General features: G+C 43.5%; 1 protein-coding gene across 1 annotated transcript in view; it reads right to left on the bottom strand.

Annotated features, from left to right (window-relative positions):
* The window catches only part of Smim14 (small integral membrane protein 14), a 43668-nt gene that overhangs the window by 15173 nt on the left and 12030 nt on the right, over positions 1 to 16465 (bottom strand). Inside the window, exon 2 of the mRNA XM_041671420.1 lies at positions 7083 to 7192. Coding sequence (XP_041527354.1) covers positions 7083 to 7157 — 75 coding nt within the window. The 5' untranslated portion in view covers positions 7158 to 7192. The remainder of the gene's footprint in view (positions 1 to 7082; positions 7193 to 16465) is intronic.

Genomic DNA, 16465 nt, shown 5'->3' with positions numbered 1-16465 from the left:
GAAAGACCCTACCATAAAAAAAAGTAAATAGTCCATGATTATACCCTATCTAATCACTAGAGGTTGAGACAGGAGGATTTCTGTGAGTTCAGGTCATCTGTTCTTGTGTGAAAAAGCTAGTTAAATCCAATTTATGGGGCAAGCAAAGAGCATCCCAGACACTAGGTCTGAGATGGCAACTGTCCTCTCAGCAGACCTTACAGCATGTTGGCTATAACTTACCTAGAAAAACACCTCCTAAATTAAAGATGACCAGCAGGAGTATGAGGCTGCTCCGTGAGGGCATACTGTTTCTTCTGAGTGTTTAGCAGCCTAGTTTGGCAATCGAGTCATTTTCTACTGTTACTTATCAGTTGTGAGTCTTGTACTCTCCCTGGACAGGAGCTTGTGGGGGGCAAGGGAGAAGCCCTTCTTGTCTTGTTATGGGGGCTCCTGATACTGCAGTTCTAGAGGCTGGCCTGGCCAAACCAGCAGCTCAGAATACCAAGACCCAAGGCCTTCTGGCTTCTGACACTAGACCTCTGCTGCAGCCACTTAGGTTGCAGCCTCTGCTCTGGGCTTTAACCACAGTTGCCCTGGTGCTTGGCAGGTACTGTAGGTTTCTGGCAGCAATGAGCTGAGATGGCGAAGCAGCAACAGGCAGCGGGCAGTGCCTCAAGTGTGACAGCTGTCAGACGCTGGGTGCTGGGACCCGAGACCTCAGTGTCTGGTACTGGGGCTTGAGGGGAGGCATTCCTCCTCCTCAGCTCAGCTCTTTGCCCTCTTCTGACTCTCCATTCTCTCTCTTCCTGCCTCAGATACCTCTGCTCCTCATTGTTTCTGCCCAGCTCGTCTTCAGACCACTTGAGCTGCGTCTCACCGCTGCCACCCCTTCGGTCTTCCCCTATAACATCTCATCTGCTGCTGGGTCTGCCATCCTGTCTCCCTTACCAGCTCAGCCCACTCCACTAATGATAAAGATCAAAAGAAGGCAAGAAAAATCTAGACAAGTCTTTTATGGCGCCGGGGCAAGGAGAATGTCAATCCTGGTATCACCCCTCATGCGGGTAAAGGACCACATCTGTACTAACCTGGTAAGAGTTAAGGACACTGCATGACCAGCAAGGAGTGCTCTCCCTCTGGTCTGTATGGTGATGGCTACAGGGTTGTTAAGAGTTCCCAGAGGCTTGTGATGGCGAAGAAGAGTGTAGTGAGTGAAAGTGGCTGTTGCCGGGCCTGACAACCTGAGTTCACACTGTGTACACACTGGAGCCACACAGTGTAGGGAGAAAACCAACTTCTCCAGGCTGTCCTCTGAGCTCACACTGTAGTATGCGTATACCTGTGCGTGCAGGAGGGAACTTGTGAAGCAAGTTTACGGTCTACAGTAGACCCCCATCTTCAGCAAAGATTTATATTTTGTCATTAGGGGGGGAAACGTGTTGATGGGGGTCTCTCTTTCTCTTTCTCTGTGAAGCCTTGAGTGTCCTGGAACTTAATCTATATATCAGGCTGGCCTTGAACTCACAGAGCTCTGCCTGCCTCTGCCTCCACAGTGCTGGAATTAAAGACATGCGGCACACACACACAACTCTCAATCTTATGTTTGAAAATAGTTTTTAATCTTTAAAAAAAGATGAAGAGAATAAAGAAACATCAAACTCCAGCCTCCACACACGTGTTCTCTCACACACATACACAGCTGAAATACAGACCTAAATAATTTAAAAGAATAAGGGTTTCTCTGTACACAGATCAGCCCTGGCTGATGGAAACTCACTTTGTAGATCAGGCTGGTTTATGAACTACAGCGTCAGATCTGCCTGACTCTGCCTCCCATGTGCTGGGATTAAAGGCAAGCACCACCAGCGCCCAGTTCAGCCTTCTTTTTCTAAAGAATACTCTCAACAGCTTAACAGGCTGTTATGTCTAAACTGAGCTTTGGTCTGGCCTTTTTCCATTTATACAGTAAATATGTGATACAATGAAGACATACTTCAGTTTAAAGGGACTCACTGTGTATTCTCATCTACTTCTTTTTTTAAAAAACATTTATTTATTAAGTATACAATATTCTGTTTGTGTGTATGCCTGCAGGCCAGAAGAGGGCACCAGACCCCATTACAGATAGTTGTGAGCCACCATGTGGTTGCTGGGAATTGAACTCCGGACCTTTGGAAGAGCAGGCAATGCTCCTCTTAACCTCTGAGCCATCTCTCCAGCCCCCTCATCTACCTCTTTTTAGAATTCATTTGTCATGCCATGGAGGTAGCTTACACCTTTATGCACAGCACTGACGCCAGCCTGTTCTACACAACAAACTCCAGGCCTGCCAGGGCCACATAGTAAAACCCTGTCTCAAAACAAAAAGAAAAGAAAGGATTTAATAGGTGAAGCCTAAAGGATTAGCCTAGGAAAGGGAACGAGCAAACAGAGTCTACGCTCTGATGTAGGAGCTCCATTGTGAGCATGAGTACGGTCTATGGGGTGCACGTGTTTGCTTGCCTATGCCTTTACAACTGGGGACCAGAGAATAACACTGGGTGTCTTTATTGTTCTCCAACTCATTTTTTTTTGGCGGGGGTTTCAAAACAGCGTTTCTCTGTGTAGTTTTGGAGCCTGTCCTGGAACTCACTCTGTAGACCAGACTGGCTTCAAACTCACAGAGATCTGCCTGCCTCTGCCTCCAGAGTGCTGGGATTACAGGCGTGTACACCACCACCTGGCTCCCTTACTGAACCTGGAACTCTCTTTTCACTAGGTTAGCTCACGGTGATGCTTCAGGGTTGGTAACGCTCTGTCCCCACAGCACAGGTGGGGTGGAGGCACGGGTATGCGCCAGCACACATGATTTTTATATGGGTACCTGGTATCTGAACACAGGTCACTGCTTGCTTAACTCACTGAGACAGCTCCAGCTACCATTTTAAAAAATGTTCTACAAAAAAAAAAAAAATCACACACAAAAAGTTTCTAAACATTCCCCCAACTCAGAGATCCAAAAGCATGTGCCTGGTATAAAAATAAAATCTTAAAAAGTTTAAAAGCAAAGGACTAGGGCTCAGATGCAGCGTTAAGGAGTGACGGGTGAGCTAGCTCAGGCTGCAATCGGGCACTCAGGAGGCTAAGCCCCATGGTTAACAAAGGGAGTTTCAGGCCAGCACACACTACAAAGTGAGGCCTTCTCTCAGCAAAATAAAACAAAAAAGCTAAACACTGTGGGACGTTATTTCTCCTCTCAAATCTTTTTTTTTAATATTTATTTATTTATTTAGTATACAATATTCTGTCTGTGTGCATGTCTGCAGGCCAGAAGAGGGTACCAGACCTCTTTATAGATGGTTGTGAGCCACCATGTGGTTGCCGGGAATTGAACTCAGGACCTTTGAAAGAGCAGGCAATGCTCTTAACCACTGAGCCATCTCTCCAGCCCCCTCTCCTCTCAAATCTTACAATTGCATGTGAAAACACTCTTCAGTGGGAACGACCCGAGATTGATACTCAGAACCCACATGGTGAGAGAGAACTACTCCTCAAGTTGTCCTCTGATCTTCACAAGTATATCACAGCACACATGTCTAAAAACACCATAAATTAAATGAATAATAAATGTAAAAATTAATAAAAACATTTCACCCCATCTTCCAATATATCTATGGCTGAGTACACTGATCCTTTTGTTTAGATATGCACGTTTTTGGTTCATATTTATTACTGAAGGATTAGGTTAGTGAGCAGTTAGGCCTGGGGTATACACAGCTTCCCTCCCTAACCAAGCACAAAAGCAGAGCGGAGTGGCTCTCAGCGCAGAGAAGATTTAGTCTGAGTCTATCTCACTGAGCCAAGCAGTCTTTGTTTTCGTTACTTTACAGCCACTCCGGAGTTTTGACATCACCTTGGCTTCCTTCCTGTTCCTTAACATCCCAAGGAGGAGCCTTCCCGGTGCCTTTTCTTAGAAAGAACTTCTAATTTTAGCCTGTTGGCAGAGGTCTACAGCAATCTTTATATCTCATGGAAGGGAAGAGAAACACATGCGTCTTTGTATTCACTGAAATTACAAGTTTTGCTTGGGAATTTTAAGTCTTAGATTTATTGGTTGATTTTATGTGTATATGTACCTGCTTGCATGTATGTTTGTATGTATGTATGTATGCATGCATGCAGTGCCTATATTGGATTCGCTGGAACTGAAGTGAGCTGGCATCTGGACACTTGGAACTGGGCCAAATCCTCTGGACGAGAAGCCAGTACTCTTAACTGCTGAGTCACCCCCCTTCCTCTTTAAAAAGTTTTTATTTACTTGTGTGTCTGTATCCGAATATGCTGTGTGTGGGTGAACTGTAGGCCAGAAGAGGGCACTGGATCCCTGCAGCTGAATACTAGGTGGTTGTGCGCTGCCTGAGGGGTGAGCTGGAACCAAACTCTAGATGAGTAAGCCCTCCTAACCACTGGGCCATTTCTCCAGCCCACTTCTGATGTTATCCTGAGGCTCTGGTTACACAGGGTCCACCAATGAGCCGAAAACACCACCCTTTAAAGGTTTCCCAACGCGCTCCCATTTTCTCTGCATTCTTCTTTTTCTTCATTTATGTCTGGCACTGACATTTCAAAAGTCTTGTCTTCAACCTCTCTTATTTCTTCTTTCATCCACTTTGCTGCTGAAACTCTTTGCTCTCTGACTTCACAAGCTGCTCATTCTCAAGGTTTCTGTTTGGGTCTCTAACAATCCCCCTCTTCACTGTGTATGTAGACAAGATCTCTCTCGACTGCTGTATCGTCTCTGATGTTTCTGGAATCTGTTATGAACTTCAGGAGTTGTCTTTTTATCCTTTTCTTTTATTTCCATCCTGGAGTTATCTGCTGGATGGACATCTCTTACATTTCTTTGACTCTGTGTCCTAAGGTATGAGTCCGAGGCTTGGTCCAGAGACGGTTTCTTCTTTCATGGTAAAATCTCCATGACTACCCTTTTCCACCACACCTTCTCATGCACCCTGACCTAGAAACTGAGCTAAAGTTAGAAACCAGGTCACATGCATACACCCACGCAAGGGAAAGGGTAGACACTTCCCAGTTTTAATTACTTCTAAAATGTAGCCAAGTTGGAACAACAACATTAAAAAGATACCAAATTAAAATATAAATTTTAAAGAGAGATAGTAATTTTTAATTAAAAATGGGAACCCTGCTTCACCACAGTTAAATTGTTAATTTTTTTTGCTATTATTGTCAAAGTATTTTTAAAATTATGCCTTATGTTGGACTAAATTTAAGACTCAAGGGGCTGGAGCAATTCCTTACTGGTTAAGAGCACTGCCTACTCTTCCAAATAGCACTAGTTTGATCCCTAACACCCACATTGAGACTTACAACCAGGATCTGAGACACTATTTCCAAGATTACCAAGCACACATTCAAGCAAAACGCCCATACACACAAAATAAAATACTTTTTAACAGAATAAGACTTGAGAGAGGTTGAGGAAATAGCTCAGCAGCCCTGGGTATAATCCCTAATACTTAAAAAAGTACTTTATTATTATTAATGGTCAAATTTCTCTTTCTATACACTATAATATAAATAGTATCAATTTTAAGCTTATGAACTAAGAAAGCCTTTTTTCTTTCTTTCTTCTTTTTTTTTTCCTTTTTGGTTCTTTGAGACAGAATTTCTTTGTGTAGCTCTAGCTATCCTGGAACTCGCTCTAACTAGTTCAAACTCAGAGATCTGCCTGCCTCTGTCCCTGGAGTGCTGGGATTAAAGGTGTTTGCCACAACTACCCAGCTCAACTTACTAGATAAAGAAATGCTTTTCTTGGGGCTGGAGAGATGGCTCAGTGGTTAAGAGCATTGCCTGCTCTTCCAAAGGTCCTGAGTTCAATTCCCAGCAACCACATGGTGGCTCACAACCATCTGTAATGAGGTCTGATGCCCTCTTCTGGCCTGCAGACATACACACGGACAGAATATTGTATACATAATAAATAAATTTCAAAAAAAAAAGAAATGCTTTTCTGAGGATTTGTTTGTTTGTTTCTTATGCAGTGTTTCTATCTGCATCATTCCTTCAGGCCAGAAGAGCCCATCAGATCTTACAGATGGTTGTGAGCAACCACTGGTTGCTGGGAATTGAACTCAGAACCTCTGGAAGAACAGTCAGTGCTATTAACCTCTGAGCCACCTTTCCAGTTCTAGAAATGCTTTCTACAGAGACTCTCTTACTGTTGGAGAAGGACTGAACTGTGTATATCAGAAAGGATACAAGGTTTCATAGTAGCTTGGCATCAAACTCCACATAACAAAAAAACAATTATCTGTTCCAACACGAATACAACAGCCTCAACATGATTGTGGTTAACTAACCAGAATGTCAAACATCCTTAAAACAAACCTACAGAAGTAAAGAAAATCAGTTTTCATCTCTAATAAAACATGTACTGACAGGGCTGGAGAGATGGCTCAGCGGTTAAGAGCACTGACTGCTCTTTTAGAGGACAAGGGTTCAATTCCCAGCACCCATATGGCAGCTCACACTGTCTGTAACTCCAGGATCCAGCAACCTCACACATTTATACATACAGGCTATAAAATAAATATTTTAGAAAAAAAGTACTGAGGTGCTTTATCATTATGTTTTAATTCACCACGAAGTTTCCATTATCAAATATTTTAGTGACGATCCTGAGACAATCCTCTATTAACCTCTGTGCTTGTTGATGTTTTGTCTGTTACACACAAATTAGTGTACTCTGGGAGGAGGGAACCTCAGCTGAGAATGTGTCTCTACCACATCAGCCTGTGGGCAAGCCTGCAGGCATATTTTCTTGATTAATGATAGATGTGGGAGGCCCTGCACACCATGGGTGCTGCCACCCCAGGGTTGCTGATACTGTGTTGTTCAGAAAACAAGCTAAGCAAGTCAGAGGGCACAGCGATTAAGCTATGTTCCTCGTGGCCTCTCCTTCAGTTACTGCCTCCAGCCTCCCGCCTTGAGCTCCTGGGTCATGATTGATGGCTGCAACAGAAAGGTAGCGGAGAGGAGCCGTAATCCCACAACCCAGGAAGGACACAGATCAGCTCTGAGCAGGACTCTGTCTCTCTCACCAGGTTGATTAGTCTTCTCATCGCATGTTCATGAGAGCAAACACATTCACAGGGATCAAATCCACCTTCAGCCATGGTCACCCAGCTTGATCTTACTCAACTATTTAAACCTAGGAAGAAAGAAAATAATAGTTAAGAGTATTGCTGAGCTTCTCTCCAGCTATGAAAAATTCATACACTGCACGATTTACAATATTTACTTAAGCTATGTATAATCCATATTTATTTGTAGGGGCATTTCATTTGTATTTTAATACATAAAGCTCGCCTGAGGATCAGAAAACTAAAACAGCCACACTGGTCAGCCTTATAGACCTGACAGCAATGACACTGGCCTTTAACCCTTAACCCCAGCAGCCACAATAGCTTGCCATAGAAACCAGGCAGTAGTGGTGGACGTACTTAATCCCAGAAGTAGAGATTATAAAACAGGAAGAGACAACTCTCAAGTTTCATTCTGAGATTCCTGGAAGCAGGATCACCATTTTGGTTTGAGGTAGAGGTAAGAGCTAGTGGCTGGCTGTTGTGCTTTTCTTACCTTCAGGTTGAACCCCAGTTTCTGTCTCTGAGTTTTTATTAATCATGCTTCATTTATCAATGGCATATACCTTATGAAACTATTTCTCCTATATAGTAATTACAACTTTATTATATGAATTATGAGCCTGCATAAGCTACTGGTCCTTCTGCCAGCAGAACAACTTCCTATAAGTATCTTTGGGTGCTCTAACTGGACTTGTCCCTGATACTATGGCCTATTTACTTAATTCCTAAACTTTATTTGCTACTGAAATAAAAATTCAAATTTTAAAGCAATCTTTATGCTTGATTTTGAGTATGGTGATGCATACCTGTAATTCCAGAACTTAGGAGGCTGCAGAAAATTCAAAACAAGCCTCAACTACACAAGTCTAAAGCTACATAGTTAGAAAAAAGGGGGTAGAGGTACAGAGAGATTGCTCAGTAGTTAGGAGTACTTGTAACTCTTCTAGAGGACCAAGCACCAACATTGAACATCTCAGAACTGTCTGGAATTCCAGTTCCAGGGCATCCAACACCCTCTTCTGGCCTCTGTAGGCTACTATAGGCATGTGGTACATGTAAACTCATGCAGATACACAAATACATATATAAAAAATTTAGCCGGGCGGTGGTGGCGCACCCTTTAATCCCAGCACTCGGGAGGCAGAGGCTGGCGGATCTCTGTGAGTTCGAGACCAGCCTGGTCTACAAGAGCTAGTTCCAGGACAGGAACCAAAACCACAGAGAAACCCTGTCTCGAAAAACCAAAAAAAAAAAAAATTTAAAAATATTCTGAAAGAAAAATGAGGTATCTGAAATAATATCAATGTTTATAGGCAGATTAAATTTGCCCTTCAGAGTGTGACTTAGCCCACGTCTTTCCTTCCTCCTAGATGAATCTTCCTCTGCTAACACAGTGTTGTTCCAAACCAGGCTTTATGTAGCCCAGATTCGTCTCCAACCTTTCCGCCTCCACCTCCCAAATCCTGGGATTACAGGTGCATTTCATACCCAGCTTCACTAAAATGTTCTGAAAATGAAATTCAAATACCAAAATGTAATCCCAGCTCCTGGGAGGCAGAGACAGACAATCTCTGTGAGTTTGAAGCCAGCCTGGCACTAGCAGAATTGGAAAAGACAGACTTGCTACTATCCCAGACAATTCATCACAAGTGCAAACACAGCTCTCTACAAGTCTGTCTTTAAATTTATTAACAGAATTCAATTTGACCTGTCTCTCCTCCCAAAGAATCCGTATCAGTCACCACCAATCTCAACACTTCCCTTACTTCTTCAAGCCACAGCATTCACTAAAAATACATTTATAGAATTCTTTTTTGGTACACCCATATCTATCACCATGCACAAAACTCAAGTCCAAATGGATCAAAGACCTCAACATAAAGCCAGCCACACTGAACCTTACAGAAGAGAAAGTGGGAAGTACATTTGAACGCATTGGCACAGGGAACCACTTCCTAAATAGAACCCCAGCAGCACAAACACTGAGAGAAACAATAAATGGGACCTCTTGAAACTGAAAAGCTTCTGTAAAGCAAAGGACATGGTCAACAAGACAAAACAATAGCCTACAGAATAGGAAAAGATCTTCACTAACCCCACATCAGACAGAGGTCTGATCTTCAAAATATACAAAGAAATCAAGAAATTGGACACCAGACGATCACATAATCCAATAAAAAAAATGGAGTACAGAGAACTCTCAACAGAGGAATCTAAAATAGCTGAAAGACACTTAAGGAAATGTTCAACATCCTTAGTCATCAGAGAAATGCAAATCAAAACAACTCTGAGATTCCATCTTATACCTGTGAGAATGGCCAAGATCAAAAACACTGATGACAACTTATGCTGGAGAGGTTGTGGGGGGGGGGGAGGGAACACTTCTGCATTGCTGGTGGGAATGCAAGCTGTACAACCCCTTTGGATGTCAGTGTGGCAATTTCTCAGAAAATTAGGGAACAACCTTCCTCAAGACCCAGTAATACCACTTTTGGGTATATAGCCAAAGGATGCTCAGTTGTGCCACAAGGACATGTGCTCAACTATGTTCATAGCAGCTTTGTTTGTCATAGCCAGAACCTGGAAACAACATAAATGCCCCCTGATTGAAGAATGAATAAAGAAAATGTGGTACATTTACACAATGGAGTACTACACAGCAGAAAAAAAAATAATGACAGCTTGAATTTTGCAGGAAAATGGATGGAGCTAGAAAACATTATTCTGAGTGAGGTAACCCAGACACAGAAAGACAATTATCACATGTACTCACTCATAGGTGGTTTTTAAACATAAAGCAAAGAAAACCAGCCTACAAATCACAATACCGAGAACTTAAACAAAAATGAGGACACTAAGAGAGACTTAAATAGATCTAATCTTGGGAAGTAGAAAGTATAAAAAGACAAGATCTCCTGAGTAAATTGGGAGCATGGGGACCTTGGGGGGAGGGTTGAAGTGGGGAGGAGAGAGGCAGGGATTGGAGCAGAGAAAAATGTAGAACTCAATAAATAGAAAAATAAAAAAAAAGAATTATTTTTTGCTAAAATTTATTTAAATATAAGTGCTCTATCAATTTTATGCCAGAAGAGGGCATCAGATCCCATTAAAGATGGTGTGAGCCACCATGTGGTGGCTGGGAACTGAACGCAGGACCTCTGGAAGAGCAGTTATAACTGCTGAGCCATCTTTCCAGTCCTATGGAATTCTTTTTTGGTTTGTTTTTCAAGACAGGGTTTCTCTGTAGCTTTGGAGCCTGTCCTGGAACTCACTCTGTCTATCAGGCTGGTCTCGAACTCACAGAGATCCGCCTGTCTCTGCCTCCCGAGGGCTGGAATTAAAGGGGTGCACCACCACTGCCCAGCTGGAATTCTTGATAATGTTTATACCTTTACGTACCAGGAATGTATAGGCAGACTGGGGTCTTAATTTATGCTCATCTTGATTAGCTTCTATAGATGAGAATATTTTTAAGCTAGGACACTACTTAACAGCACTATACCTCTACAGGACTTTCTATCGGGAAACAGCTATTTTCAGTTCTATTCAATCTCCACTTTACAGTTCCCATCTTAAAATAACCTTTTCTGTGGGTGTGGTGGCTCAGGCTTTTAATCCCTGCACTTGGGAGGCAGAGGCAGGTGAATCTCTGAGCTCAAGGCCAGCCTGGTCTACCGAGTGAGTTTCAGGACAGCCAGGGTTGTTACACAGAGAAACCCTGTCTAAAAACAAACAAAAAACAAAACAAGTACTTTTCCTTTCAACAGAAAGGACAGAGTTGGTCAGGAAACGAGAGTGTCAACACGCAACTAAAGCTGACACTGCAACCAATCTCCCTTCACGTTCGCTTTAGAGACGTTGTGAAGCTGCACTGTGCTGGGCAAGAGTCAGAATGCTTGCTGGGAATCAGCCTCAAAGAGGCCTTTGATGGAGGCATTTAAAACTCTGCTTTCCCATCTTCCCTGCTGCGAAGGCTGCTTGCCTCTTTAGCAGACATCCTTGAAGTTAGGCAACAATATCGATGTCAAAGGAAAGGGCCCAATCCTTGGGGACACAACCAGCTTCAAGACATGTTTCCTAAAAATGTGCAAGCCAGGACCTCGTGCTGCAGCTCTACTGACAGCAGGCTTGCCTGGCACACAGGGTTTGATTTCCAGAACCTCATAAACAAACCAGGAGGGCATGGTGGCACATGCCTGTAAATGCTGTAAAACCTTGCAGACGGCCCAGATTAGTTCCCAGCACCCACATCTACTCGTACTTCCAGTTCAATGCCCTCTGACCTCCATGGGTACCTGCAGTCACATGATACACATTAATCACAAAGGTGCTCGTGTGCGCGCACACACACATCAATAAATAGCTTAAAAGTTAAAACACACTTAAAAAATTTCCAGATAATCTAGGGAAGTTGAAGGAATTACACAAGGGCATAAGTAAGAATGGCTCTGAGCAAAATGAAATCAGGTAAGGGCCTCATTTCAAAGACCCTACTTTGAAATTTGGAAATAACTCACACTAAACATTTACCTTACAGTGTCAGTACTTTTCTAATGAAGTTACTATTTGTGACAACAACCTAACTGTATGTAGAATCTGATACACCGTTTATGTGGTACAAAGGAAAAATTTGGTTTACACAGCAAGCTCTCAAGCCCACCTACTTCTAAACAATTTAGAGTAAGGAAAAGCAGCAAAATGATGCTGGCTGGCTGGCAGGAAGCCACAACAATCCCCACTGCTGTGGAGCTGGTCAGCCTCTCTCAACCAAGAGTTTTCCTAGTGGCATCTGACAATAGAAAGTTGGTGGAATCATGTTGCTTCTATATCCAGTGAGGAAATTTCCCAGTGTCAGTTCATAATCTACCAAATACTCAGGCCTGGTATGTGGGTTCACCTTGCCTAATTTCACCTTGGGGGCAGGGTTAAATTTAATGGCCTGCTTACTGTGGAGGTCAGGAAAGAGACATGATTTTACTGCAGTGTGCCTTTGAGAATGCTGCTCACAGCCGATTTGACTCCTTAAAGAAATAAAACTGAAGAGTAGTTTGTGACTCGGCCAAACCAGTTAGCAATCAGTAGCAAGAGCAGAGCAGTCATGTTCCATACTGTCTTCAGATCAACTGATTCCAGTGGCCTCAGAAGTGCAGAAACACACCCACTGACACACACACATATACACCATAAAAGCAAGATAAACCTTTTTTTTTTAAAAAAAATACTGGGCTGATGAAATGGCCAGAAAGGTAACAGTGCCTGCTGCCAAACCTGGTAACCTAAATTCAATTCATGAGAAACATATGGTAGAGAACTGATGCCTGCAAGCTGTCCTCTGATCTCCACGATATGTGCACACAATGCAGGTGCACACACACACACACAATTAATGTTTAAAGGATTTCAAACAAAAGGTCCCATATAGTAAGCCACCCTGCTACATTTTTAATAATGGAAAGGATACTTGTAATGATGTTCTGTCTCTTTAAGAAACAAGCCACACCCACTCCCTCCCCCATCCACTGAGGCAGGCAGATCTTCCTGCTTACAGCCTGAGTTTCTTCCTTTTCTATCTCCCTCTCGAAGAGACAGCTTTTGTCTCTCCTCTCTTCCTCCCTCTCTGTTCTTCTCCTCCTTTTCCCTTCACCGCTCAGGGACCTACAGCAAAGTTTCTGCTACTGCAGCTCCCCGGGAATCCGCAACTTTTATTAAACCATTACAATACTTATCTATGAAAAGATAAATACAAACAGCCCTAAACCCCACGTATTTTTGTTTGTTTTTTCTGTCTTTCTTTGCTTTGATCTGTGTTGCTCCAGCTGTCCTAGAACTCTGCAGACCAAGCTGGCTTGGAACTTATAAAAATCCACCAGCCTCTGCCTTCTGAGTGCTAGAACTAAAGGTGTGTGCCACCACACCCAGACCATCTTGTTATTTAAACCCATTCCATACCCTATGGGCTACGTGCAAAGGGGAGAGAAATAATGAGACTCCTCACTGTACAGTTTAATTTCTTGTGACGTGAAGGAAAGAACGGCATGAGGCTACAGCCCCGTTATTTGAGATGAGACAAGAACAACTTGAGCCCAGTTCTGGGCTAGTCTAGACAGAACAAGATCCTGTCTCTGAAGCCTGTGTCTTCTGAACTTAATGTGTATGCTCTAAAGATTTCCAAGTTTTACTTTTGTTTAAAAACTTTCTTGTGGGGGGCTGGAGAGGTGGCTCAGTGGTTAAGAGCACTGGCTGCTCTTCCAGAGGTCCTGAGTTCGATTCCCAGCAACCACATGGTGGCTGACAACCATCTGTAATGAGATCAGGTGCCTTCCTCTGGTGTACATCGTACAAGGAGGCAGAATGTTGTATACATAATAAATAAATAAATAATAAAAAAATAAAAATAAAATAAAAACTTTCTTGGGTAAGTGTGTGTATGTATGTGCAGAGGACACAAGAGGGTACTGGGGATCCTCTTCTGGCATCTCTGCCTAATCCATTGGAGGATCTGAATCTGGGTTGTGCTTTCTCTGCCAGGCAGGAACCCAGCAAGGGAAAGCCATGGTTTTGTATCTGCCCTCCTCAGAGCTGGGATTACACACACACACACACACACACACACACACACACCAGGGCTGGGGTCTGAACTCGTCTCCATGACTGTGTAACAAGTACTCTTAACTGCTGAGTCATCTCTCCAGGCCCCCTGTCTTTATCACGTCGATGAGCCTAGACACTTGTACTGTGTACTACTGAGCTATAGCACAGCCCCAGACCAGAACTTACTTTCTTTTACTAGAGTCGTTATCTCCAGGGATAAGTACAACTCAAACAGGATTTCTTTGTGGCTTTGGAACCTATCCAGGAACTCACTCCATAGACTGGATGGCCTTAAACTCAAGAGATCCACCTGCCTCAGCCTCCCAAGTGCTGGGATTAAAGGTGTGTGCCACCACCGCCGCCAAGCTTCTCAAAGTGTTTTATGAGCCATGGACCTTTTTTTAAATTTTGATCTATGACAGCACAGCTAACATGAATTTCATTTCCCTCTTTACAATGTCATAGACACAAAACTCTCTCTGGCCATAGAGTGACACCAGCATATTTTTTTCCTTATAAGATTGAGAATTTCTACCTTCTCACTGAAAGGGAACTCTTTACAGCTTCTTCTCAGCATTCAAATCACCGGATCACTGCTCCTACATCCAGGCCTGTTAGTAAACTGAATACAGTGTTCTTGACCACTGATAAGTAAATGGTGACTATGTGACTAGCAAGCAAGTAGCACACAGTGTGGATACACGGAAGCAAGGTGATGCCACCCACTCTGCCATAGGAGCTGAGATTACAGATGTGTGCCACCACAGCCAACACTTTTTCAAAGGTTCTGGGGTTCAAACTTGGGTCACAAAGCCAGCTATAAGCACAAGGTGAGACCCTGCCTTGAGAAGAAGCAAATAGCTCTGTGTTCAAGCAAGTTCTAGGCCAGTCAAGCGCTACCTAACGAGAACCTTGTATGAAAAGGGGGAGTGTGGGCTGGGACGCAGGACGAGTGGGAAGAGCCTTGCCGAGCACTCATAAGGCCTAGCTTTGATCCTCAGCACTGGGTAGGCTGGGATGGAGAAGGCACTGTAGCTAAGAGCAAACCTGGTTCTGGCAGGGTTCCTGACCTCTGGTCTCAGCAGAGGTGAGGCAGCTCATACCCATGGCCTCTTCCGGATTCTGAGGGCATCTGCATGCGCATACACAAGTAGAACTGAGGAAGATAATCTTCATGTTCTTCTGGCTTTCACATGCATCCACACACACAGGAAAAAGAAGTGCACGATCATCTCTGGCTACACAGTGACTCTGAGGACAGCTTGAGCTACAGCTATCTCAAGAGGAAAACTGGTTCAGGTATGAAAGCAATTTCATCACCCTCAAATGTCTTGTATATGACAGGCCTTGGACAGGAAGTCACAGTGTAAATGCCAGAAGGGGCTTCAGTACCCATTTGACACAGGACCAATTATGCAAATTACAACTGTTTCAAGGTTACAAAGACAACTTCAGAATGCTACAAAAATTAGACAGCCGGGCGGTGGTGGCGCACGCCTTTAATCCCAGCACTCGGGAGGCAGAGGCAGGCGGATCTCTGTGAGTTCGAGACCAGCCTGGTCTACAAGAGCTAGTTCCAGGACAGGCTCCAAAACCACAGAGAAACCCTGTCTCGAAAAACCAAAAAGAAAAAAAAAAAATTAGACAGCTAGTCCTGGGCTTTCCGTTACTTAACGACACACTTTTTTTTTTTTTTTGGTTTTTTTTCGAGACAGGGTTTCTCGTTTCTCTGTGTAACAGTTCTGGCTGTCCTGGAACTTGCTTCGTAAACCAGGCTGGCCTCAAACGCAGAGATCCCTGTCTCTGACTCCTGAGGGCTAGGATTAAAGGCATGCACCACCACTGCCCACCTTAACGACACACTTCTGAACAACACTAGCATCTCTGCTGGGAAACAGGCAAGAAAAAGACAGACTCGAGGCTTGCCCACTACTGTTAAAAACTGCAAAGCTGTACTAAAGATAGTTCAATTATCAAGAAAATAAACCTATCTTATACTGAAAATATCAATTATTCTTTGCCTAGGAGTCAAAACTCCCCCAACTCCAATCATAGTAACCAATTGTAACCAATGAAAAAAGTTATCTCTGGGTCGTCAAAAGTGGTTTAAATGCTATCTGCTGTCAAGCTTGACAAACAGAATTCAATCCCCAGAACCCATATTGCGGTAGAACTGTCTCCCGGAAGTTGTCCTAATTTAGACACAGATAAACACAGCTTAAAAAAACAAGCAAACAAACAAAACCCACCTTATATTCTTACTTTCTGTTTTGTTTTTCAAGACAGGGTTTCTCTGTGTAGTCTTGGTTATCCTAGAACTCACACTGATGACCAGGCTGGCCTCAAACTCAAGAGACCCAGCTGCTTCAGCCACTGGAATGCTGAGATTAAAGGCGTGTGCTACCACGCCCAGTAGTATATCCTAACATTTTAAAAAGACCAAAAAATGCAGGGCGGTGTGGCACACCCCTTTAATCCCAACACGTGAGTTCAAGGTTAGCCTGGTCTACAGAGTGAGTACCAAGATAGCCTGGGCTACAGAGAAACCCTGTGTATGAGGGGGGTCCCCAAACTTCAAAGGTATCCTTTTCTGAAAAGGAAGAGAGCAATAAAAAGGACAATAAACATCTAGTTGTACAGAAGTTGAATGGAAACACAAACAGAGGGGCATGGCGGCTGGGAAGGCACTAAGGGACACTGGAGCAAGGTTTGGGTATATAGGCAACAAATGGCATCTTACAAGTGAG

The sequence above is a fragment of the Microtus oregoni genome, unplaced genomic scaffold (assembly GCF_018167655.1).
Source record: "Microtus oregoni isolate MIOR12 unplaced genomic scaffold, Mior012 000021F_ref0000039, whole genome shotgun sequence".
Classification (NCBI taxonomy): Eukaryota; Metazoa; Chordata; class Mammalia; order Rodentia; family Cricetidae; genus Microtus; species Microtus oregoni.
Note: the sequence above shows the minus strand (reverse complement) of the source record. Positions and strands in the feature narration are given on the sequence as shown.